The sequence below is a fragment of the Neoarius graeffei genome, chromosome 24 (assembly GCF_027579695.1).
Source record: "Neoarius graeffei isolate fNeoGra1 chromosome 24, fNeoGra1.pri, whole genome shotgun sequence".
NCBI lineage: Eukaryota > Metazoa > Chordata > Actinopteri > Siluriformes > Ariidae > Neoarius > Neoarius graeffei.
This window is the reverse complement of record NC_083592.1, coordinates 10,473,486-10,499,551: the sequence shown is the minus strand read 5'-3', so window position 1 is coordinate 10,499,551 and position 26,066 is coordinate 10,473,486. Positions and strand designations below refer to the sequence as shown.

At 42.3% G+C, this 26,066-nt stretch overlaps 1 protein-coding gene across 3 annotated transcripts in view; it reads right to left on the bottom strand.

The window, feature by feature from the left end:
- ppp3cca (protein phosphatase 3, catalytic subunit, gamma isozyme, a) overlaps positions 1-26,066 on the bottom strand; it is an 84,745-nt gene that overhangs the window by 18,964 nt on the left and 39,715 nt on the right. For all 3 annotated transcript variants that reach the window (XM_060906651.1, XM_060906652.1, XM_060906653.1), the window contains exons 4-12: positions 23,563-23,674; positions 21,517-21,662; positions 20,817-20,956; positions 16,872-16,949; positions 16,490-16,584; positions 10,182-10,307; positions 9,985-10,062; positions 3,052-3,136; positions 1,439-1,536 (exon numbers count right to left, since the gene is read on the bottom strand). In XM_060906651.1, coding sequence (XP_060762634.1) covers positions 1,439-1,536; positions 3,052-3,136; positions 9,985-10,062; positions 10,182-10,307; positions 16,490-16,584; positions 16,872-16,949; positions 20,817-20,956; positions 21,517-21,662; positions 23,563-23,674 — 958 coding nt within the window. The remainder of the gene's footprint in view (positions 1-1,438; positions 1,537-3,051; positions 3,137-9,984; positions 10,063-10,181; positions 10,308-16,489; positions 16,585-16,871; positions 16,950-20,816; positions 20,957-21,516; positions 21,663-23,562; positions 23,675-26,066) is intronic.

The following is a 26,066-nucleotide window of genomic DNA, read 5'->3' as shown; positions in this document are numbered from 1 at the left end:
TCGCCTCACAGCAAGAAGGTCCTGGGTTCGAGCCCCGTGGCCGGCGAGGGCCTTTCTGTGCGGAGTTTGCATGTTCTCCCCGTGTCCGCGTGGGTTTCCTCCGGGTGCTCCGGTTTCCCCCACAGTCCAAAGACATGCAGGTTAGGTTAACTGGTGACTCTAAATTGAGCGTAGGTGTGAATGTGAGTGTGAATGGTTGTCTGTGTCTATGTGTCAGCCCTGTGATGACCTGGCGACTTGTCCAGGGTGTACCCCGCCTTTCGCCCGTAGTCAGCTGGGATAGGCTCCAGCTTGCCTGCAACCCTGTAGGACAAGATAAAGCGGCTAGAGATAATGAGATGAGACTTTGTCCCAACTTTTTTGGAATCGGGGTTGTACTAGATGGAGTAGTTTTTGTTGTGGGGTGTACTCATTTTTGCACCGCCCTAATTTGAGTAAAACTGAAAAAAATGTGTAATCTAAGTTTATGTTATTAACCTTACTTTCCCGTTATAAGTTAAACAGATGTTATATTAAACTTTGTCTCGTCAACATTTTGGAAATTGTTGGTGTTCATTGAGATATTGTTTAAAATGTTACTTTACAAAGGGGGTGCACTCATTTACGCTGAGCACTGTAAAAAAAAAAAAAGAATACTATAAATACAAATAGTATAAAATAAACAATAGCACTATATAATTTAATATATTCCATTCAATGCGATTTTTGTGCGTCAATAATGAAATGATGTTTCTGAAATTAAATTAAAAACAGTATAAAAACAGTAAATATGAGAATTTAAATTGAAAAAAAAAAAGGGACCTGATGCTCTTGAAATAAGGAACCAAAGTGTGTGATCCAAAAATCTGTTAGTGAGAGCTGGATCCAGCCCCGTGTGTGATGATACTTCAGTGTAATGATCAAATTGCTAATAAGTCGGTCATTTCTGGCTGGAACTTTCTAGAAGAACCAAAAACATTGACATATTTCAATTTCTCATGTTTCAATTGGGGTGGCACGGTGGTGTAGTGGTTAGCGCTGTCGCCTCACAGCAAGAAGGTCCGGGTTCGAGCCCCGTGGCCGGCGAGGGCCTTTCTGTGTGGAGTTTGCATGTTCTCCCCGTGTCCGCGTGGGTTTCCTCCGGGTTCTCCGGTTTCCCCCACGGTCCAAAGACATGCAGGTTAGGTTAACTGGTGACTCTAAACTGACCGTAGGTGTGAATGTGAATGGTTGTCTGTGTCAGCCCTGTGATGACCTGGCGACTTGTCCAGGGTGTACCCCGCCTTTCGCCCGTAGTCAGCTGGGATAGGCTCCAGCTTGCCTGCGACCCTGTAGAACAGGATAAAGCGGCTACAGATAATGAGATGAGATGTTTCAATTGTAAAAATATGAGACTTGGGTAAGTTCTGGAGCTGACTGTACGACTAATGAACACTAACACACACACACATTCACCAACCATTCTGTAAGGTCTGTTTGCCTCCAGACAGCACTCCCAGAGGTAGCGTCCCGGTCGGGGTCAGTCCTTTTAGGGTCAAAACACTCTCGCTTTCCTCTCTGAAAGATCACACACACACACACACACACACACACACACACACACACACACACACACACACACCTCATTAGCACAACATTCAAAGAATCCAACAGAATCAATTAGCATGGGGGGGTTAGGGGAGGGGGATAAATGGTAATTTGAAGATTCTGAATATCGTTATCGAAAAATGAGACAAAAGACTTCACAACACGGCCAGTGGCCCCCCCCCCCCCACACACACACACCCTCCTCCACCCCGCATAGATGTCTAATGCAATTAATTATACAGCTACAGCTTTCACTTATGACTCATCGACGCTGCCTCATTATTCCTAATGGATGAGCGCGTGTGTGTGCGCGTGCTACACTTTCAGACAAAAGTCCATTGTGCACAGCGAGCTCCTCTCTTCTATTACAAACAGTAAAATCTATTTTCAACTACATGGCCCATTTCGGTAAGGAGGCCTCCCCCACACACACACACCCTCACCCCTGCCCCCCCGACGGCGGAGTGAGAGGGAACGATGTCCAGATGTGAGCTGATGTCCAAAATCGCAAATGCAGCAGAGAAAAACCTTGAGCACGTTGAGGGGAAAAAAAAAAAAATCCCCTTACACTCAGGGTGTGGCTGTTCCGGCTGATATGAGGACGAGCGTCTGGGGCCGATTTTAATTTCATTAATTATAATTAATAACTGGATTTCAAGTTGTGGAAAAATCTGGTTTGTAATTGTGAATAATGAATGCACTCGCTTTCCTCTACTGGTGAAATAAAAAACTACTGAGTATTAACGTTTCTCAAAATATAGGTTTGGTTTTTTTTTTTAAATCATATTATATGTAAAATTCATTTCTTTAACTCATCTACTTTGAGGTGCCATCAGTGCTGTGCAAAAGTCTTGTCCCCTCCTTTTTTTCATGCAGACTTTGTGATAGATTTCTATTTTATGACTTCTACTTTATTGAGTCACAACATTCCAAAAACATTCGTTTCATTTTCCAGCACAAAATTAAAATGTTACAGGAAAAAAAATAACGTTTGTAATATATCTGAGCCGCATACTCCATAAGAGAGCACTTTTCAGATTAAAAAAAGAAAATATAATGAAGGCTGCTGGGTTTTGGTGCAAAATGAAGACGCGAGTCTGACAGTCAGAGTGTCCAGAAGAACCGCGGCTGGTTCTGGAAGATGCTCAGTAAAACCTACAGCTCATTTCCGCATAAAACTGGACCTGAGACTAAAGCAAAGGGTCGTCTCACACCAAATACTGACTTTGTTTCATTTATTATGGCTTACTGATTACTGTTTATAGTATTTTTTTTTAATGTTGAAACATTTCATTTCGTTATGTTGAAGCCATTTTTTGGTCGACAGCATTTCTTTACATGTGCCTAAGACTTTTCTACAGGACTGTACATCATGATTGGTTTTAAGGCTGAAAACCAAAGCAATTTGATTTTGATATCACAACGCATTTAGGAAATTCGTACACATCCAAGTGAAGGAAACAATTCAGAAAACTAGGAACCAACCTGAGCACGGAGAAAACTCTGGCCATCTTACCGATGGCACGGATTTTATTTCTGATCACCTCCTTACGAGCTGCTGGCGCGCCGCCTGAAATCACGCACACAGAAATATGTAAACATGACATTATTGTCCAAACTAGGGGTGGAACACAATGACACAGTATCTATATCCATATCGGTCTTCAGAGTTAAACCTAAAAGTAGGTATAGCCTAAACCTAAGTGTTTTGTCATTATTACTATTATTAACCCTTTGATGCAAAACATATGCACACCCCTTCTAAATGCACAACATGGGTCAAGAATGACCCGCATTCATTTTCCAGGTTATTTCATGCTGACTGAGTTTTTCTTTGCTCTATCTTTTAAAATCAATTTATTTTATGATTGAATATTCCAAGTATTCTTTAAATGTCTTGTTTTTAATTACCACAAATCATTAATTTAATTTTTTCTTTCCTACTTTATGAACAAAAATACTTTTATATTATTACACATGGGTCATCCAAGTGTGATTTAAAATGAAATGTCTTAATACTATAATAATAATTTGTTTCAAGTAATTACTTTAGTACGGAAGCCGCGAGAGGCCCTTCATATAATCTTTTTTTTTTTTTTTTAAATTCACCTTGTTATCCCGAGATAACGACATAATTAATTCAGGATCTCGAGAAAACAACACAACTAATTCAAGATCTCGAGAAAACAAAACTGTTATTTCGAGATCTCAAGAAAACAAAACAATTATTCCGTGATCTCGAGAAAACAAAACCATTATTTCATGATCTCCGCTGGATCACTGTATCTCCGTCGGTAGAGACGAAGCCGGGCCAGTCTTCTGCGGAGGTGCCGCGGACTAATTTTGAAATTATCCCTTATTAAAAGACTTAATGCAGTTTCTCCCTGTGTCAACCCCTGATCAAAATATTGCCTTATTAGGTGATCGATTATTCCAGACATTCTAATGACCAAAGTTGCGTCTATACAGAATGAGAAATAGCCCCAAAGTCAGCATATCACAAGTCTCTTGGCGCACCTGAATGAACCATTTCTCAGCTGTTTACTCGAGATCATGAAATAATTGTTCTGTTTTCTCGAGATCACGGAATAATTGTTTTGTTTTCTTGAGATCTCGAAATAACAGTTTTGTTTTCTCGAGATCTCGAATTAGTTGTGTTGTTTTCTCGAGATCCTGAATTAATTATGTCGTTATCTCGGGATAACAAGGTGAATAAAAAAAGGATTATATGAAGGGCCTCTCTCGGTTTCCGTACTTTAGCAGTGAATGGGGCCAGTTATTTATTTATTAACTATGTAGTTAGCTAAGCCAACTACAATAAAATTAGCTAACTAAAGTAGAATATGTCAACAGCTCGGTAGCTAATAGTAATTACTTGTAACTTTCTGACAAGTAATCTACTCACTCTCAAGGTAACCTAAACATTACCTTAGAAAAAAAATTTATTATGTTAGAACAACTGAAAAACATTACTTGCGTGTATTAGATGGGCAAAGGGCGCTGTGCTGAGCTGTGAAATGTCTGACACAAGCACAATTCACAGTTCCCACCAAACACTGGAGTAAATGCATGCGGGTCAGTTCTGACCCATGTGTGTAAACTTGATGTAGAATTACAAAAGCTGTGCTTGTTCATAACTTCATCTCATCTCATCTCATTATCTGTAGCCGCTTTATCCTTCTACAGGGTCGCAGGCAAGCTGGAGCCTATCCCAGCTGACTACGGGCGAAAGGCGGGGTACACCCTGGACAAGTCGCCAGGTCATCACAGGGCTGACACATAGACACAGACAACCATTCACACTCACATTCACACCTACGGTCAATTTAGAGTCACCAGTTAACCTAACCTGCATGTCTTTGGACTGTGGGGGAAACCGGAGCACCCGGAGGAAACCCACGCGGACACGGGGAGAACATGCAAACTCCACACAGAAAGGCCCTCGCCGGCCCCGGGGCTCGAACCCAGGACCTTCTTGCTGTGAGGCGACAGCGCTAACCACTACACCACCGTGCCGCCCTGTTCATAACTTAAGAAAGGAAAAATAAAAATGATGATTTGTGCTAAACAAGATGATGTTTACTGCATATTTGGAAAAGTAAATGACAAAATTAATTTATTTCAAAAGTAGATCATAGAAACACTCAGCCATACATGAAATAACCTGGAAAATGAATGCAGGTCGTTTTTGACCCATGTTGTGCATTAGAAGGGTAGTGATACAAAAAGGGTTTTTATTCAAAAAGTAAGAAAGGAAAAAATAAAATAAGGATGTATGATGATCAAAAACAAGCTAATTGAGGAATACCTTGAATACTGAATGATGGAATTAATTTATTGCAAAGATATAGAAGATAAAACTCAGCCAGGTCACTTTTGACCCATGTTTTGCATCAAAGGGTTAAACATGAACCTAACACTACGTTCACACTGCAGGCTGAAGTGACTCAAATCCGATTTTTTCGCCCATATGTGACCTGTATCCGATCTTTTATTGACAATATGAACGACACAGATCCAATTTTTTCAAATCCGACCCAGGCCGTTTGGATATGTGGTCCTAATTCCGATTCCTATCTGATCTTTTCATATGCGACTTCAGTCTGAACCGCCAGGTCGCATTCATCCGACTTACACGTCATCAACAAGACACAAACGTCACTATTCTGCGCTGAAGTAGGCGGCGGGTCTCTCAAAAAAAGTTACAACAACAAAACCCTTGCCCTCTTCCTTCTCAACCTCCTCCTTAACATCAGGCTATTGTGCATGTTCTGGCTCCGTCGCAACAACAACTGCATCATCGCCAGGTACTCCATGCTGGCTACTGTCATACACAGGAAACTTTAGGTTACTTCCGTAAACACTGGCCATGCTCACTGCGTGTGCCGTCGTCGTATCCTGCAATGCGCATGCGGAACACTTTTAGGTCGCTTTTCGTTCATACTGAGGATCACATACAAGTCGCATATATTTGTTAAATGTGAACGACCTCACAAAAAAATCGGATTTCACAAAAAAATCGGAATTGAGCATTAAGCCTTGCAGTGTGAACGTAGTGTTTAGACACTATTTCCTCTAGACAGCAATGAGTAAAAAAAAAAAAAAAAACATGTAGAAATGCCAGCAGTGACAACATAGTGTGTGAATTCTGGCTCTTACAGTTCCTCAAACTCAGCTACATCTCTCTGGTTCATAATCGGTTTTAAAGCCTTCTTGCACACTTATGACTTTTGCTTGTATTTGCTTACAATATTTAGTTGGTAAGCAGCCTGACCAGGCGGTTACTAAGGATGAATGAAGGGTAAAATTAAATGTCACAGCTTCATATCCGACAGCTCGCTCACGCCTGGATGAAAGTAAAAACCTCTCGCTCGCATGACTTCCTGTTGTATTACAGTGCCTTGCAAAAGTATTCATCCCCCTTGGTGTTCGTCCTGTTTTGTCTCATTACAAGCTGGAATTAAAATGGATTTTTGGGGGGTTAGTACGTTTACACAACATGCCCACAGCTTTAAAGGTGCACTTTTTTTTTTTTTTAATTGTGACACAAACAATAATTAAGATGAAAAAAACAGAAATCTGGAGTGTGCATAAGTATTCACCCCCTTTCGTATGAAACCCCTCAATAAGAGCTGCTCCAACCAATTCACTTCATAAGTCACATAATTAGTTGATTAAGATCCACCTGTGTGCAATCAAAGTGTCACATGATCCATCACATGATGTCTGTATAAATCAACCTGTTCTGGAAGGACCCTGACTCTGCAACGCTACTTGAAAACCAAGGAGCCTCCAAACAGGTCAAAAGTTGTGGAGAAGTATACTGTAGATCAGGGTTGGGTTATAAAAAAATATCCCAGACTTTAATATCCCACGGAGCACCATTAAATCCATTATAGCAAAATGGAAAGAATATGGCGCCACTACAAACCTGACAAGAGAAGGCCCCGCCCACCAAAACCCACAGACCGGGCAAGGAGGGCATTAATCAGAGATGCAACAACGACACCAAAGATAACACTGAAGGAGCTGCAAAGATCCACAGCGGAGATGGGAGTATCTGTCCATAGGACCACTTTAAGCCGTACACTCCACAGAGTAGGTGGGGCTTTATGGAAGAGTGGCCAGAAAAAAGCCATTGCTTAAGAAAACCCATTTAGAGTTTGCCCAACAGCATATGGGAGACTCCCCGAACACATGAAAGAAGATTCTCTGATCAGATGAGACTAAAATTGATCTTTTTGGCCACCATGAGAAACGCAATGAGAACACTGTTCCTGCAGTGAAGCATGGTGGTGGTGGTGGCAGCACCATGCTGTGGGGATGTTTTTCATCCTGCTGGTCAGGATTGAAGGAAAGATGGATGACACTAAATACAGGGCAATTCTGGAGGAAAACCTGTTTGAGTCAGCCAGAGGTTTGAGACTGGGATGAAGGTTCACGTTCCAGCAGGACAATGACCCTAAACATACTGCTAAAGCTACACTGGAATGGTTTAAAGGGAAACATTTAAATGTATTGGAATGGCCTAGTCAAAGCCCAGACCTCAATCCAATTGAGAATCTGTGGCATAACTTGATTGCTGTACACCAACACAACTCATCTAACTTGTAGGAGTTGGAGCAGTTGTACCTTGAAGAATGGGCAAAAATCCCCGTAACTAGATGTGCTAAGCTAATAGAGACATACCCCAAGAGACTCGCAACTGTAATTGTAGCAAAAGGTGGCTCTACAAAGTATTGACTTTGGGGGGGGGTGAATACCTATGCGCACTCCAGACTTCTGTTTTTTCATCTTGATGGTGAAAAATGGTGCTAACCCTCCAAAAATGCATTTTAATTCCAGCTTGTAATGCAACAAAACAGGACAAACACTAAGGGGGATGAATACTTTTGCAAGGCACTGTATGGGACCCCAGTTCTGCCACAGGGTATATACACCAATCTTTGAGTCAATTTACTACCATTTAATACCTTTTTTTACTACCTTCAGATTTTTTTTACAACCACCACGACATCGAATTGCACCAAGTATCAATCAGAAAGATTTTGTCACATGCACATAGATTTTGTCATCCAACACTTACTTACATCATTACCATTATCCAGGAGACTCGGTTGCATATTTCGCAACAGGGCATTAGTTACAGTAACAATGTGAGGTGGGGTGGTTTGCTTCATTTAAGTGATGGAATGGTACTGGATTTAAACTTACAACCTTCTTGAAGACTGACTTCCAACCATTCGGCGACAGCTACAAATACTACAAAAGAAGAGATTTGACGTACGGACTGCGGAATGACGTACGTCATTATAGAAACCCGAGAAAACCAGGCACTGTTCTTGTTTACATTTCAAATCCATCCGTTTCGGGCGCGTAAGAAAAACATCCCCGGAAACTCCGCTTTTCCGTTTAAAGAGCCGAAAACTCCAAGTCTAACAAACTGGCCAAGTGAATAAAGCGTGTGTAACAGAAAAGGCTTTCCGTTATGATGTCTGTCTCCACCTGCGTGCGTTTGCGCTGACCGCAGTTAACCGGGTGCAGCTGAAGTGTCAATCACCAAATAAACAAGGGGCAGCGCAAACGCACGCAGGTGGAGACAGACATCATAACGGAAAGCCTTTTCTGTTACACGTGCGTAGACAAAAAAAAAAAAAAATACCGTTTAGAAACATGGCGGACAGAGTAGAAAATGCCACCAAACTTCTTTATTTGAAAAATAAAACCCTTCGTTTTACCTTTATAAAAGTGTGTAACTGATATATACCATGTGTGGAAATTATTGTTGTGTTTGGTGGTTAATTATTTTTTCATACTTATAACGTTTTGTTTTCTTAAGAACAATGGTCTCTTTTTCCAGTGTGAATTATTAATATGACCTCAACCGCATACGGACCCAGATAGCAAAAGGGTGTTGATTCGACGTTGGAATCATCGTCATGTTCTCGGGCGTTAGCTTCGTTGATGGCTTGCGAGTAAAATATTTCCAATTGATTCCAATGGATTTTCGTGAATGTCACGACATTGGTATAGCACTAGCACTAGTGCTAGCTGTCGAGGTGATAGACTGTTGCTGCCCACGACCACGCATTCCCCTGACGTGTTTCTCCGACTTCATGTGCGACCTGAGCGCATTAGCCCCCATCCAATTAATATTAATGATTTTGAGGCATACTTTACAGTATGCCTGCCTGTCGTTCCCGACGACAGGCCTTATCCAAGCTTGAAAGCTTGGATCCCGGAGCCAGGATCGGGAAAACTTACATTTCCCCATTTCTAAACTTTTTCCCACCCGCTAGAATTCGATGAAGAGATACTGGTTCACTTAGCACTGCTTTCCGTCTCCACTTGGACTTAGCTATGCGCACGCAGACAATTTCAGATTTCTATCGACCAATGAATACAATGCATTGATATGACGTCAATATCAAGTTCATATCACACATTCATTTTTGAAGTAGCGGCGCAAGCAAGAAAGGATTTATTTTATTTTGCCTATTTCATCAAAATGAAACCAGTCATTGTCCAAAAGAAAAAAATAATACCTATTCTTTAAAAATAATACCTTTTGACCAAATTTATCACTTTTTAAGGCCATTAAATTTTGCGTTTTTGATTTATCACTTTTTAATACTTTTTAAAACCCCGCGGACACCCTGTGCCACACGAATATTAATCACACTTTTTCTGTTCATTTCACAAACGTATCAAAGCAAACTTCTCTTTCGATCATACTTTTCATATGAAGCCATTATATCCTGTCAAATGTCTTTACATGACATTTCTGTACTGTTAGAACAGAGGATATCACAATTAACAATTTAGCAGAACGATGAACACGTAATACGATCTACAAAATGGCTACTGACTGGATCGTAAAGCAGAACAGATGTGTTATTTCATTAATGTGTGCGGTACCTTCATACAGGTCATCGCCCTCGGACATGAGCTCATCATCCGAGCAGATGTTCAGCACGTTAACCAGCATCTCGGTCACTGAAGACATGCAGACCAGCCATCACTTACATAGTTTAAATCACGTCAAAAACTTAATACGTTTTCGTTTCTATAGTAACGGCTCATTCACTGGGACTTGTACGGGCTCACATTGATACCTTTCTCGCCGACGAAGGGCAGCGACCACGTGAACACGTCCATGAAGTTGGGCAGCCAGTACGGATGCGGGGAGCAGTTAAACTGCCGGATGTTCATGACGTTGTTTTCGTACTTCAAGACAGCAGCTGGAGGAAAAGTGGCAGGATAAAACAATTGAAACTGTTAGCAAGAAGACACAGCATGCACAATTTAATTTGCATCGCATGTTATCTTGTCTCGAAAACCTCAAAGGATACGAAGAGGCTCGAGTGAGGACCAGGAGTCTAAACACATAAATTACACTATAATTAACAGGATAATGCATTTAAGGTCACCCGGAGGACACTGGAGGCGTTTTCAGATATTGCTAAACCCGTGCAAGCACAGCGGATGAGTGTTCGGTTGATTTATCCTTCAAACTGTGGGAAGATTTTCTTAACGTTAGAGCGCATAGAATTAAATCTAGACTGCCTTTCAGATTTTAAGTGTAGGTCATGAAAAGAGAGTTCCCCGTCACCCAGTTATTTTTGTTTAGTGGACCGAAAGCTACTGAATTTGAATCACAGACTTGCAATTTTATTATTTTTTTTAATAGAACAGTTATTGAATTTAAGGCCAGGTGGCCCTAAATTCTCCGCTATTTTTTCCTGCTTCACCATGACCCAATTCAAGATGCTACGTCATGCATCACGTGGTTGGCATTTCCCGTTCACACAAGGCATTGTGGGATACAAATCTGAAACAGGAGAGAAAAATGGAGGACGTGAGTGTGCGAATGAAACGTGAAAGACCGACTACAGTAACGGGAAGAGAGCGAGAAGAAAAGACGTCATGTTATATACGAAGGAAAGGAAACGCAGGACCAAACTAATAAATATCGGCGCTCAGCGAGCACCTCGGTGTGATCAGCTGTTCGTTTAGCGACAGAATGATGGAACTGTCAGTGCACGGTCAAAGGGAAACCTGCAGATGGCAGTAATGCAACACTGTGGATGCCAGCTGCCGTAAAGCCCAAAAGAAGAAGGAGGCAAACCTGTGCATGCACACACGGACTTCCTCTGTCTGCTCGACTGCGCGAAGCGAGCAATTTCATGCACATTATTTGCTTTAATCCCCTCAAATTAAATTACTTCCCAGCTGCAGAATGGCCTGATATTTTGTGAGATATTACAGAAATAAACACGCATCACAATCACCAGTTACCCCTTTTCCACCAAATCAGTTCCAGGGCTGGTTCGGGGCCAGTGTTGGTGCTGGTTTACAACTCGTTCAACTTGCGAGCCAGCTGAGAACCAGTTTGCTTTTCCATAGCTCGCGGTGCTAAGAGGAGCCACGTCATTACGTCACTGTATACGTCAGTTACGTCGCTACGTTTGCATAAACCTTGGCGCGAATATCGAAGCAAAAACAACACGGAAGAAGCAGCAGCAACAACAACAATAATAATAAATGACTTCGCGTTTGTACAGCCGCTGCTTCTCGTCGCTTAAAAATGGCGATCTTTCGCGCTCTTATTATTGTAGTTGGTCTTAACAACTCCGCCCCCCCCCCCGCTGACGTAAGCGGTTCTTTCCTCTGGCCCAGCAGAGAGTTGGTGCTAGCCTGGAACCGGTTTTTCTGGCCCCAGAGCCAGTTCTTTGTCAGTGGAAACAGAAAACCCGGTTCCAAACTAAGCACTGGCCCCGAACCAGCCCTGGAACTGCTTTATGCCGCTTTTCCACTACAAACGCGGCTGAGTCGGGCTGAGCCGTGCCGTGCTGAGTCGAGCTGAGCGGGGCTGTTGGAGTTGCATTTCGACTACAACCGCGCTGAACCGTGCTGGCTGGAAGTGGGTGGACACATTGGGTGGAGTTAGCGAAAGTGGGTGGACGTTACGTGATGTCGTTAAGCAGCGCAAACAGTGACATCAGTGAGCTTTTAAGCGGTAGTCTCACGACCCGAATAGTAAACAATACACATGGAGGACATGGAGTCGTTAGTGTTGCTGGTCTTGGTGCTGTGGCTTGTTGTCACCGACAACGCGAACAGATACTGGCAAGAGCGTATAGATGAGGCGAGGCGCATAAGGCTTCAGAAATTCTCGTAATTCGTAATTCTTCTCCTTCCGGGTTTGCGGTGTTTACAGATCCCAGCGTGCTCGCGGGGCGTGTGTGGGCATGTGAGGACACTCCTCCTCACCAATCAGTGCACAGGGGAGTGTCTGCTCACGCCCCCAGCCTCACTCGGCTCGCTTTGGCTCGCTTCAGCCACACTCCAAAACGGTGCGAGTTTTAGGGGCTAAGCAGGGCTGAAGCGAGCCGAGTCGTGCTGTTTTTTGGTAGTCGAAACGCGAGCCGTGTCGGGCTGAAGTGAGCTGAAGCGAGCTGAAGTGAGCTGAAAAAGGGTAGTGGAAAAGGGCCATTAGTGGAAAAGGAGCAACATTTCAGAGGGGAACTAAATTTCACCGATTTTATGAAATCGAAAGGCCATCTAGCTTTAACAATAACGTCAACTCTGTTGCCATCGACTCTGCTCATGGATTGCCCAGTTTAACGATAACAGAGTTGACGACGACTAACAGTCTCGTCTAGCTTTAACAATCTCATCTCATTATCTCTAGCCGCTTTATCCTTCTACAGGGTCGCAGGCAAGCTGGAGCCTATCCCAGCTGACTATGGGCGAAAGGCGGGGTACATTTCTCAAAAACAATTCAACGTGTGATGAATTAGCCACGTTCATGTTGTGATCTCATGGCTACGTTAAGTCGGTGCATAAATTAAAATACAACGCACAATAATCGGATGCGCTGGATCGAGTGCTATTCTATAATCTATAATAACGATGTTGTAAGCATTGCTGTGATTATCACGATCATTACAACTAGGACTATCCATGCAGCGATAGATCAGCAATTCTTCCTTTATAGTGTTTATTACAACAACGACAACAACAAGCCATTCCCTTCTTCGGTCCGCATTTTCTATTCCTCTCTTTTTTGACAGCTTAAAGTTAAGTCCTTGTGTTTAAACACGGGGGTCTAGATGCTACAGAAAAACCCAGTCTCTAAGGCGTCTATTCAAGAATAACTGAACTCCAACCTTGAAGGCGTGAACGACACACAATCAGAAATTCACTCACTTATATCTCGCTGGAAGAAATTACATTACGCCATCCATTCTTTATTGCTTCTAAACATGTGCATGAACTTTCACACTCAACTGTATAAGTTGTGTGCGTCTGCAACTTGATATGATTTCTATAGGAATACACAAGTTTAATTTTTGTTTCCTTCATTTCCATCTCTTGCGTATTTTTCTTCTTGACAACGGAACGTGTCACCTTGTTACCAAGAAAAAAATAATAATAATTATATATATATATATATATATATATATATATATATATATATATATATATATATATACACACACACACACACACACGGTCCATTCTATAATTGCGGGTACATTTCAAGTGTTGACTCTCTTGGTCGTCGTCAAGTCCGTTATCGTTAAACTGGGCAATCCATGAACAGAATTGATGGTAACAGAGCTGACATTTTTCCACCATTTTGTGTCTGAACTCCACACGCTAACCTCAAACTACCTCTCACATGGCATGTATAAAAACAGAATTTGATGGGTTTTAATCATATTATTGTTTAAAAAAAAAAGTCAGAGATTCACTCTAATATCATCATGACAGAATTGACGAATAATTAATCTACTGTTGGTGTAAAATCCTCTACACTTTGCATGACATCACTTGGTGCAGGTGTTGTGCATATTACAACCCCGATTCCAAAAAAGTTGGGACAAAGTACAAATTGTAAATAAAAACAGAATGCAATGATGTGGAAGTTTCAAAATTCCATATTTCATTCAGAATAGAACATAGATGACATATCAAATGTTTAAACTGAGAAAATGTATCATTTAAAGAGAAAAATTAGGTGATTTTAAATTTAATGACAACAACACATCTCAAAAAAGTTGGGACAAGGCCATGTTTACCACTGTGAGACATCCCCTTTTCTCTTTACAACAGTCTGTAAACGTCTGGGGACTGAGGAGACAAGTTGCTCAAGTTTAGGGATAGGAATGTTAACCCATTCTTGTCTAATGTAGGATTCTAGTTGCTCAACTGTCTTCGGTCTTTTTTGTCGTATCTTCCATTTTATGATGCGCCAAATGTTTTCTATGGGTGAAAGATCTGGACTGCAGGCTGGCCAGTTCAGTACCCGGACCCTTCTTCTACACAGCCATGATGCTGTAATCGATGCAGTATGTGGTTTGGCATTGTCATGTTGGAAAATGCAAGGTCTTCCCTGAAAGAGACGTCGTCTGGATGGGAGCATATGTTGCTCTAGAACCTGGATATACCTTTCAGCATTGATGGTGTCTTTCCAGATGTGTAAGCTGCCCATGCCACATGCACTAATGCAACCCCATACCATCAGAGATGCAGGCTTCTGAACTGAGCGCTGATAACTCGGGTCGTCCTTCTCCTCTTTAGTCCGAATGGCACGACGTCCCTGATTTCCATAAAGAACTTCAAATTTTGATTCGTCTGACCACAGAACAGTTTTCCACTTTGCCACAGTCCATTTTAAATGAGCCTTGGCCCAGAGAAGACGTCTGCGCTTCTGGATCGTGTTTAGATACGGCTTCTTCTTTGAACTATAGAGTTTTAGCTGGCAACGGCAGATGGCACGGTGAATTGTGTTCACGGATAATGTTCTCTGGAAATATTCCTGAGCCCATTTTGTGATTTCCAATACAGAAGCATGCCTGTATGTGATGCAGTGCCGTCTAAGGGCCCGAAGATCACGGGCACCCAGTATGGTTTTCTGACCTTGACCCTTACGCACAGGGATTCTTCCAGATTCTTTGAATCTTTTGATGATATTATGCACTGTAGATGATGATATGTTCAAACTCTTTGCAATTTTACACTGTCGAACCCCTTTCTGATATTGCTCCACTATTTGTCGGCGCAGAATTAGGGGGATTGGTGATCCTCTTCCCATCTTTACTTCTGAGAGCCGCTGCCACTCCAAGATGCTCTTTTTATACCCAGTCATGTCTCATTCATCTCATCTCATTATCTCTAGCCGCTTTATCCTTCTACAGGGTCGCAGGCAAGCTGGAGCCTATCCCAGCTGACTATGGGCGAAAGGCGGGGTACACCCTGGACAAGTCGCCAGGTCATCACAGGGCTGACACATAGACACAGACAACCATTCACACTCACACCTACGGTCAATTTAGAGTCACCAGTTAACCTAACCTGCATGTCTTTGGACTGTGGGGGAAACCGGAGCACCCGGAGGAAACCCACGCGGACACGGGGAGAACATGCAAACTCCACACAGAAAGGCCCTCGCCGGCCCCGGGGCTCGAACCCAGGACCTTCTTGCTGTGAGGCGACAGCGCTAACCACTACACCACCGTGCCGCCCACCCAGTCATGTTAATGACCTATTGCCAATTGACCTAATGAGTTGCAATTTGGTCCTCCAGCTGTTCCTTTTTTGTACCTTTAACTTTTCCAGCCTCTTATTGCCCCTGTCCCAACTTTTTTGAGATGTGTTGCTGTCATGAAATTTCAAGTGAGCCAATATTTGGCATGAAATTTCAAAATGTCTCACTTTCGACATTTGATATGTTGTCTATGTTCTATTGTGAATACAATATCAGTTTTTGAGATTTGTAAATTATTGCATTCCGTTTTTATTTACAATTTGTACTTTGTCCCAACTTTTTTGGAATCGGGGTTGTATTAAAAGTCTCTGTGGATTTTATAACAGAGCTAACAGAGTTGACAAGAACATTGGGATGGATAAAAATAAATATATATATTTTATGACTGAAATTTCACATAATACAGAAAATAGACTTTCTGTGCGATTGATTTTATAACCGTGAACAGAATAAGCCCCAAAAAACAGATTGTTAGACTGAATCACCTCCTGTTTACTCGAGTTGAATGGATGAATCAGGAGTCGAAGACGGCCAATAACGTGGGGTGGGAGTCATTTAGTTAAGGTTTTATGGAAAAATTGGGTCTAAAATGTACATCGAGCTTCGCTATTGGTGAAAGTTTGTCATAATTTACATTATTGCTCAAAACTGATTCGATAAAGATTTATTTTGTGGAAAATAACAAAAGGTTTTATCTCGGAGACGCAAAACAGACCCCGAATTCTAGAATGAGCCACATCATTTTTGTTTTCTCAGCCTAGCTGGCTGGCACTGTAAACAAAAAACACATCCAAGCATGAGCACCTGAACAAGCCCGAGCCAGGTTTAGCACAGATGTGCGAGTGTTCGCGAGTGTTGTGTGCTTACCTTTGTTGTTGTACACGTCGAGGTAATTAGGAGCAGAGAAAATGGTGATTAACGAGGGGAAGCCGGTCGTCTGGCTTTTCCTGTACATCCTGTACCTGTAGAGGGGAACAAACAGGCTGTTTTAGAGCTGCGGCAGTCACGTATTCACACACACACACAGTTCCACACAACTAACAGAAATGAGCTCAGTGCTGTCAGTTCTGTCTAATTATCCGAGTGTCCAATTTGGTGATTACCGAACCAGCACATCAGAGTACAACACCCACACACACAAATTTGGGCAAAAATAGTTAGAAAATTGTAACCTTAGGATTGTGAAAGACACTACATAACTGTAACTTATTATTATTCATAGTAGTAGTAATAAAAAACAGGCACTTACCCTGCATCCTGGGCTTCGTGTGCTCTTATCACTGACAGCAGGTTGTTGTTTGCCAAAAAGTCACAGACAGCAGGATAACTGAGAGAGAAGAAACACCAACATGGCCAGTTCTTACCTTCACATTCGTCTGAAAGGGTTTGGCACTGTACCTGCCCCAGATCTCCAAATGAGTCCTTTAACGTGGCTACGCAGGTTTTATAGATTTTTTTTTTTGGTTCGACACCTTCAGGTAACACCTGCATTCAGTTAGTGCTCCATGAGTGTTGCAGAGACCAAAGCCAGCTGAGGCCAGCATTTTCGAGCCAGTTTTGAATCACTCAAGGACTTAAGAGCAGCCTTCACAAAGCCTACTTCTAAACTTACTCATCGCTGCTTTAAAATGGTGAGATTGGTCTGAACTGGGATCGATATGGCTGCTATAGTACTACATTCGCTCTCCTACCACATTCAGGTCAACTTACTAGAACAGCGCTTCTCAAAGCGAGTCCGTGAACCAGAACCATGGGGTCTGCAATTTATTTATTTATTTTTACAGTGGGCAGCACGATGGTGTAGTGGTTAGCGCTCTCGCCTCACAGCAAGAAGGTCCGGGTTCGAGCCCCGTGGCCGGTGAGGGCCTTTCTGTGCGGAGTCTGCATGTTCTCCCCGTGTCCGCGTGGGTTTCCTCCGGGTGCTCCGGTTTCCCCCACAGTCCAAAGACATGCAGGTTAGGTTAACTGGTGACTCTAAATTGACCGTAGGTGTGAATGTGAGTGTGAATGGTTGTCTGTGTCTATGTGTCAGCCCTGTGATGACCTGGCGACTTGTCCAGGGTGTACCCCGCCTTTCGCCCGTAGTCAGCCGGGATAGGCTCCAGCTTGCCTGCGACCCTGTAGAAGGATAAAGCGGCTAGAGATGATGAGATGAGATGAACTGGCAGATCTTGTTTCTCAGATTGTGATACGATGGACGGTTCATCCATAAACCACAAACAAAATGAATGAAACAGGAAGTCCAATTATCACATCTGAGACCAATCCAAACAAAACCTTTTTCTTTGATTTGTTTCATCCATGACCTGCTCCACCACCAATCTCAAACACTTCTTGGTATCAGGCTTGTAGTACTCGAGTATGACTCGTGCCCTAATTTTAAGGACTCGTCACTTGACTTGGACTCGTGCATCAACTGCATTCGGACTCGTAAACTGGAGACGAGGACACAGATTTTTCTCTTTATTTTTTGTAACATGCCATAATAATTTGGCCCAAGATATTTATATCTAGATTAATTTTTGTACTCATTTCGTGCAAAAGCGTCACACCTGTGTGCCTTGGCGCGTCCATCAGATAGACTCTTGGGCATGCTCTGGACAGCACGTGAGCCAAGTGGACTCTCGCGTACATGTGGTAAATGACTCACACCTGCACAGGATTAAAGTGCAATCCAGCGCACCGATATAAAAACTGCAAAAACGCACTTACTTTGCGACGTATTGAGTTGCGTTGCTGACACATTACCGAGCCTTGTTTGGTTTCCTGATCCCTGACTTCCTGTTTCTCGTCTTTGATTCTTCCGAGTCTACGATAGCCTGTTTGTGCCTCGCTCGACCTGTTGCCCGTTTCACCGTTTTACGATTTTGCCTGCCGTTCTATATTGTTTACGTGTCTTCACTTGTATTAACAAACACCTTCTGCACTTACATCCGTCTCCCAACCATCTCTGACGGAATACTTCGCACTCCCTGACAAAGAGAAGCACATTCACCTGTTCATACGTCATGTTCAGGAACAAACTAACATTAATGGCACCAAAACAGCCACCGTCAAATGGTGCGGTTGGAGAGTTGTTCTCAGACTTGACTCAGGGAACTTGAGACTGGACTCAGACTCGAGGTTTAGTGGCTCGACCACAACACTGCTTGGTATCGACACCAATATTGTCACACATCTTTAGCAACATGACCTTCAGTGAACAAATAAACTAAGTTCATTTTCAAAAACAGGAAGTGGGGCAATACCTCATCAACAGCTTGACGTTTTGTGCTCATGATCCCAATGCCTTCTGGGTTTCCTTGATTGCTAAGTGTTAAGGCCAGAAAGTGCTTGGCCCCCTTAATCGCAGCGTGCAGCTATATTCGGGCAATTCTTCAGCAGAGGCGCCAAAATTATGAAATTATTAAGATTGCCTGAACTTGTCAGCTCAGTGATCTTGCTAAAAGTATGGAATCCAAGGCAAAATGGACTGAAAACCAGATTTAAAAATCAAATCACCCCAATTATAGCGGTGCCGCTTGGTTTGAATTTTCAGAAATTAAAGTTTTTCTGACGTAATTCCATTACTGAGATAAAAGATTTTGCGTTCAAGGTTAAACACGGCCAATTTTTCTATTTTTTTATGGTTAAAAGATCCCCCATACAGTGTGAAATTTTATTTAATACCATTATCTTGAGTACTGAAACTTAAAAAAAAAAAAGTGGCCACATTTTGATGTGAATGCAATTCAGTTACTGAAGAACGACCCATTTATGTGGATTACTAAGGTTTTGTAGAGATTATCCTGATTGACTTCACTTGAACTGAATGGGTTTTATCCAAATCTTAATAACTTAAAACACAAAGAGGTCAAACTTGGGCTGAAAGCGTTCTCGCAGTTGCTAGTTCGGGGGGGGGACCTCTGGCTCTAATAAACAGCCCAAATATAACTGTACATACTGATATTAAATTTTTATCTTTTAGAGCGTTAAAGCAGTGTTTCTCAACAACTGAAGCGCCATCTAGTGGGCCACGATTTTCTTTCCCCAAGTTGAAGCTGATTTTTTACTCGTAGTAGGGTACAGTTGCTGGGTTGCATCCGACGTCACGGCCGCCTCATTAAGCTACGGTCACACTACGGCTCGCGATGCTTTGTGATGCTTTATTGATGAAAATGAGGCATTTTGGTGGCGATGTTTGGTGATATACAGGTGAGCCAAAAGTTGTGGTCACACAGCACGCAAACACTTGACGGTCACGCCTTTGCGCGCTTGAGTCTGGTGCAGTTTGAGTGTGCGTGCTTGGGACCCGGTCGTTACGGGAGACACCGGATACCGATTTGAGTGCAAATCGGCACGCACAGATACGGACGCTGTTTTCACGGAGACTTTGCGAAGTATCATCATTACATTTGTTTCTAGCCATGTTTATGATTGTTTTGCTTTTGTAAATATCACGCCTGCTAATAAACACTCTTCCTCCACTTAGATCCGTCTACCTCATAGTGTCCTGATCCCCAGATCTTTAACCCAGCCACATATAAAAAGTTGTCCTCCTTCATGCTCTTTCAGGTTTTCAGCTGTGTGTCCGTCTAGAACAATGTCTGCAGCACCAGGTAGTTTGAGATGTTGGGGAACTCAATGGATGGATAATTTTCCAACTCATAGGAAAAATCCTTCTTTGTTAGCGTGTAAGGATCTAATCCCATTGAACGGGTTCTGTATTCGCTTCTTTTGAGTGTACTTCTTGGTTTTAATAACTTGCTTGGTTGCTGAACACAAACATGGCAATAAGTCCTTGTGTTAATGGACCAGACTCCACTTTTGGATCATTAATCCCTTTTGACTGAGAATGACCCGCATGCATGGTTTTAGTTTCGCTTCTGGCACATCCATACAGTTTTAAATACAAAACCTACAATTAAAAACAGTTTGTTTTATTAATTCCTGGGCTCCCATCTGTAACAGGGAGTGATGTTGCATCCCATTAATACACTTTAAAGTAGATTATTAGATTCTAATAAAAGGGATGAGCCAAAATAATTGGGGATCTTTTTTAATGGGCCCCGACTCGTTACAAGTACGAATAGGTGGGCCTTGACGTAGAAAAGGTTGAGAACCCCTGCTTTAAAGTACAATTCTCTTCACATCATAGACACAAATAAGACAGTAAAAAAAAGATGACAAAAATACACAAAATGACACACATCACCTGAAAAAGTACGAGCAGCCTCGTACTGAGTTATGGTTAAAGTGCTCAGAGGTCTTTTCACTGCCGTAATCCTCGCCCGGATCGGCCCAGATTAGATCGCACATTGGCCCGAACGCTGGCGGCTCCTTAAACCTGTCTAACTGCAGACAGACAGACAGACAGACTGTACAGTCATTAAAGTCACGTTTTCTGAAGGACACAATGTACATCTGTAAAATCCACTTCAGAATGTATTCTGTTCACAAAACCTGCTCAAACCATGATACACGGTTCACCGTTGATCGTCAATCCAGCAGACGGTTTTTGAATCATCTCATAATTGAGAAAATGCCATAATACTGTCACTAAAGATAAAAAAAAGATATCATAACCTCAATGTTTGAGGATATTCTGTGAATTTTAGTCTCATCGTGTCAACAGAAATGCACCTTCCTGAATACAATTTATTAGACCGAAGCTTCGAGTTGTGCAATAAACACAGAGTTGCACATTATTAAACTAATAAATCAAACTGCAGTCGTCTGTCATCGGCTTAATCTGTTCTTGGAGTCACTTCTTCCTGTTTATTTATGAGTTTCAAAGTTAATATAATGTCCTCCTCGCTTTTTCTTCTCCTTCTTATTATTCTTCAGCTTTACAGTAGATAAGTTCACAATCATCACTTGAACATCATTTTTCGTTACCTTAAACAGTTACTTACTTTCCTAATGTCGTCTAAGCAGTTGATTTCGGGCGAAAGGCCTCCGTGAACGCAGAGGAACTGATGGTTCAGGAGAGCGGCGAGGGGCAGACAGTCAAACGCTTCCATGCACGCATCGTAGACGCGCTCCGAGTACTTTATTTTACCTGCCAAGACAAAAGAAGGTGTGGGTGGACAGCAGCACCAGAGAGCGAGAGAACGCCGAGGTTATATAAGGGAAAGTCATGAAGGGAAACTCCATCTCTCTCCAAAGTATAATCAGGATTCCATGACGCAGGACTATAATTCTTTCTAGAAGCCCATTCTTTGAAGAAAATCACATCTGTTCTGAACAAAATGTTTCTTTACTCACTGGACTACACAGAACACTAGTCACGCGCACAAATTGTTATCCGTACAATTATTTTCCTTTATCATGCCGTTGTTGAATTCTCAATTCTGACTGGCTCAGAAGGTGTTGATTCATTTTCGAGAACAGCTTTGGCAAATTTGGGGTGGGCGTGTCCCAAAAAAAAACATTGCAGAAGGCGGTGAAGTCATCTGTAAATAGAGGTTTGTAAACAGTCAGAGGGAACTTCAGAACAGGTTGGTGAGGGAATTACTGTTTATCGCTGCTATAATGCAAGTGATAACAGGAACTACCTTGTTTTGCCGACGTGCCACAACATTAAAACTATAAATGGATAAAAACTGTGAGATCCTTTAATACATACAAAATTTAAAAATCACTGTGCTGTGAGACAAATAAAACACTATTTTAGGAAAATAATCAACTTCATGGTGACTCCGACCATGCTATGGTTGATTATTCGAGCCACATTCACTGGATATGAGCAATCACGTGCTCTGATTGGCGACTCTACTACTAGGCTATCAGCTCATATACTGCGAGTAGAGAAAAACAAAATGGCGGCGCGTGTTGCTGAACCAACCGAGGATGAAATAAAAACTCTACTCAAAAGCAAAACAAAAAAAAAAAAGCAACAAAATATGGAATGAAAGTATTTGATGGTAAGAATGTATCTATTTTTATCTTTCAGAATTTTTATCAGATTTTTCACAAATTGCTCCTGTCATTTTGCTGATTTGTTTACATTCTAAGAGGAAATGATTGTGTCAGATGTTTTGCATAAAAGTTCTTATTTATCGAATTTGCAAAAAATAAAAATAAAAATGCTCTGTTTCTCAAAATCCAGTGAATGTGGACAGAATAAAACAGTTATTCCACGCAATCTTGGTGCTACGTGCCTCGTTGGCTACTCAATTTCGTGGAATAACTTAGATATTTTTCTATAACGGAACACCCAATTGTTTTACTCCTTACACAGTGCACAATTTGATGATTATAGCAGTGCTGTAATAATATTGCCAGATCACAGCAACCATCACATAAAGCAGCCAACGCTGTCCGAATAGGGCTTCAATAAATCATAAAAAGTAGTCCCGAAAATGAAGACTGAACAAGACTCTGCTTCTCAAACTCACAAATGACCAGAGCAGATACACACAATGGTGCACAGATACAGGAGCTAACAGTGGGCTGCTGTCCAATTTGCCTTCGATGAGTCTAATTAGTACTCGTTATTGGGTATGTGCTACAGTCACTGAGCGCTTTATTAAGCTCATTATTGCTGTAGTGTCTGCTCTTGCTTTCAGAAGCTTCCGCTTTATTAAAACCTGCCCACAACAAGGTCACACCGAGAGCACGGCTTTTTGTTATGTAAAAGGGATGAGCCTTAAAACCGGTGCTGCTGCGGATGAACGATACATTCGTCCACTTTTACACACAAAGGACTGCCTTCTTTTCTCCATCCTCATTTCCCTTTCTGCTTCGCTGTCTTTATGTAGTCCTTTTTCATTTCCAACGCCTGTCTGCCAATATGAATACTGCCTCAAAACACTGTTCATCGCCATGTCATGATTGGATGATTACATGAATATGCAAGGGTGTAGGTGTTCCTATCAAAGTGGCTAGCGTGTAGTAAAGTGTCTCTCGAGCTTCAATAAGTGTCTCATCGTACATCAAAACTTGTATGGTGCACTCACACTCTTGTTTGAAGGTGAAGTACTCTGTGAGATGCCGGCACTCATGGTTGCCTCTGAGCAGGAAGAGTGTGGTCGGGTGGTTGATCTTCAGCGCCCACAGGAACAGCACACACTGCAGAGAGAAGGCAAGTTCTCACTTGAGAATATGCCAAGAGGTGGACAGAATTCTGCTCGGCTTAGAGATCAATTAAATACAGTACATAGATGGAAGGAAGATCCAAACAGTTTTGTTGACAGGGTGCCATCTGTGAGGTTTCCTATTTAACCAGATTTACAATTACAGCAGGGGTCCCCAAACTTTTTCCTGTGAGGGCCAAATAACTTTTCCCTTCTCTGACAGCGGGCCGGGGCCAGTTTGTAACAAAAAGTGTGACGATCGCAGAGGTGTCTAAATGTAAACATTTATTGTTTTCCAGAAAGCCACACATAACCAAAAATTAACCCTTTCTGGGATCTTGACAGGAAAAAAAAAATCAGAAAATAAATAATAACATTATTAATGAAATAAATAACACTATTTATGAAATAAATAATAACCAAATAACCCTTTTCAAGTTTTTCACAGAAAAAAAGACCATGGAACATAAACTTTCTTGTAGACACAATTGTTTGCAGCTCTCTCTCATCATCTTCACTCTGAAAACCAGAAAGCAAGCAGGCTATGAAACCGAACTGATACCAACACAATACATTTCACTACCAGTATGGTTGTAGAACGGATTTTATCTCAGTAGATTTCATTATGATTATATTTGTTTGTACTCAGAATGGCTCGTTCAAGTCAGAAAAGTAAGCTTACCTATACATGTTCATCAGTGTGAACTGTGGGCCTGCATCTGGCTGGTGAGAAGTTCAATGTCAGGTTCCATTTTAGTCACAGCAAGTCTCAAACACTGATGGAGATGTTCATCTGTCAATCTTGATCTCATCGGAGTTTTCAGGTGGTTCATGCGTGAAAAGGTTTGCTCACAGATATACGTGCTGCCAAAAACTGTGGACATCTTCATTGCGTGTTTTTTAATGTTTGGGTACGTGTTGTTTGGGAGGGCGGCATAGAAGTCAACGAGACTGTTGGGCTTGAATGCATCTTTCAGGGCATCACAGTTCTGTAACTCTGCCAACTCAAACTGATAAGAAGGCTGGACTTCATCAATGTCGGAAACAAAGGGGTTCTGGAAAAGGCGGATATCTTTTGCATTAACATGTAGTTCACGGAATCGCACACCGAACTCCGCCTTCAGCATTTCCAGTGCTTCCACACACTTTTCAGCTGGGAACAGGACCGCTGGGTTCTCTGTAGAGAGGTTTTGGGTAGCAGGAAGATGGATGAAGTTGTTGTTTTTCACTTGATCCAAAAGCAGCGCTAGTTTCACCTCAAATGCTTTTATGTGGGAATACATGTCGCAGATTAGTTTCCCTTGGCCTTGTAGCTGCAAGTTAAGGCTGTTCAGTATTTCTGTCACGTCTGTTAAAAATGCTAGGTGCCATTTCCATTCTGGGTCGATCAGCTCGGGGACCGTTTTGTCTTTTGAATGAAGAAATGCGTTCATCTCAGGTAGCAGCTCGTAAAAACGCCTCAAAACTCTGCCGCGGCTCAACCATCTGACCTCTGTGTAGTAAAGCACATCGCCATGCGCAGACTCCAGTTCAGACAGGAATTGTTGGAACTGCCTGTGTTTAAGTCCCTTTGCCCTGATGAAGTTTATGCATGACGCCACAACCTTCATGACAGAATCCCACTTCAACACTTTGCAGCACAGTGCTTGCTGGTGAATTAGGCAGTGGACTTGTAGCGGGGCGATAAGACCCCGTTCTTCCATCTCCCGGTTCACGAGCCCGATCAGACCCCGAGACGTGCCCACCATACTAGGAGCTCCGTCAGTCGTGATGCTAACAAGCTTTGACCAGTCCAGGTTCAAGTCTTCCATGGTTTGGCATACTTTGCCAAAAATATCCTCCCCCGTCGTAGTCCCTTTGAGACTTTGGAGGGCTGCCAGATCCTCGCACATTTCAAAGTTTGCGCTAACTCCACGAATAAAAATTAGCAGCTGCGCTGTGTCCTGCACATCCGTGCTCTCATCCAGTGCTAATGAAAAAAAGTCATATTCTTTCGTCTTCTGCTGCAGCTGGGCATATACATTACCCCCAAGTTCTTCAATGCGTCTTGTGATTGTAGTCGCCGACAGACTCACGGCATTAAAGACATCTTTCTTCTCGGGACACACCTCCTCCACGACAGCATTCAAACATTTCTTGACAAATTCTCCATCAGTAAAAGGTTTACCGCTGCTAGCTATCAGTTGAGCAACCCGAAAGCTTGCTTGAACAGACGACTGGTTCAGCTGAGCTTGGCGTACAAATGTATTCTGCTGAGCTAACAGTATACTTTTTAGCTTTGAGAGTTTGTCTGCTCACATTTGGCCTTGCAAGCTATCATACTTGTCTTTGTGACGGGATTCATAGTGTCGGCGCAGATTGTATTCTTTGAATACAGCCACTGTCTC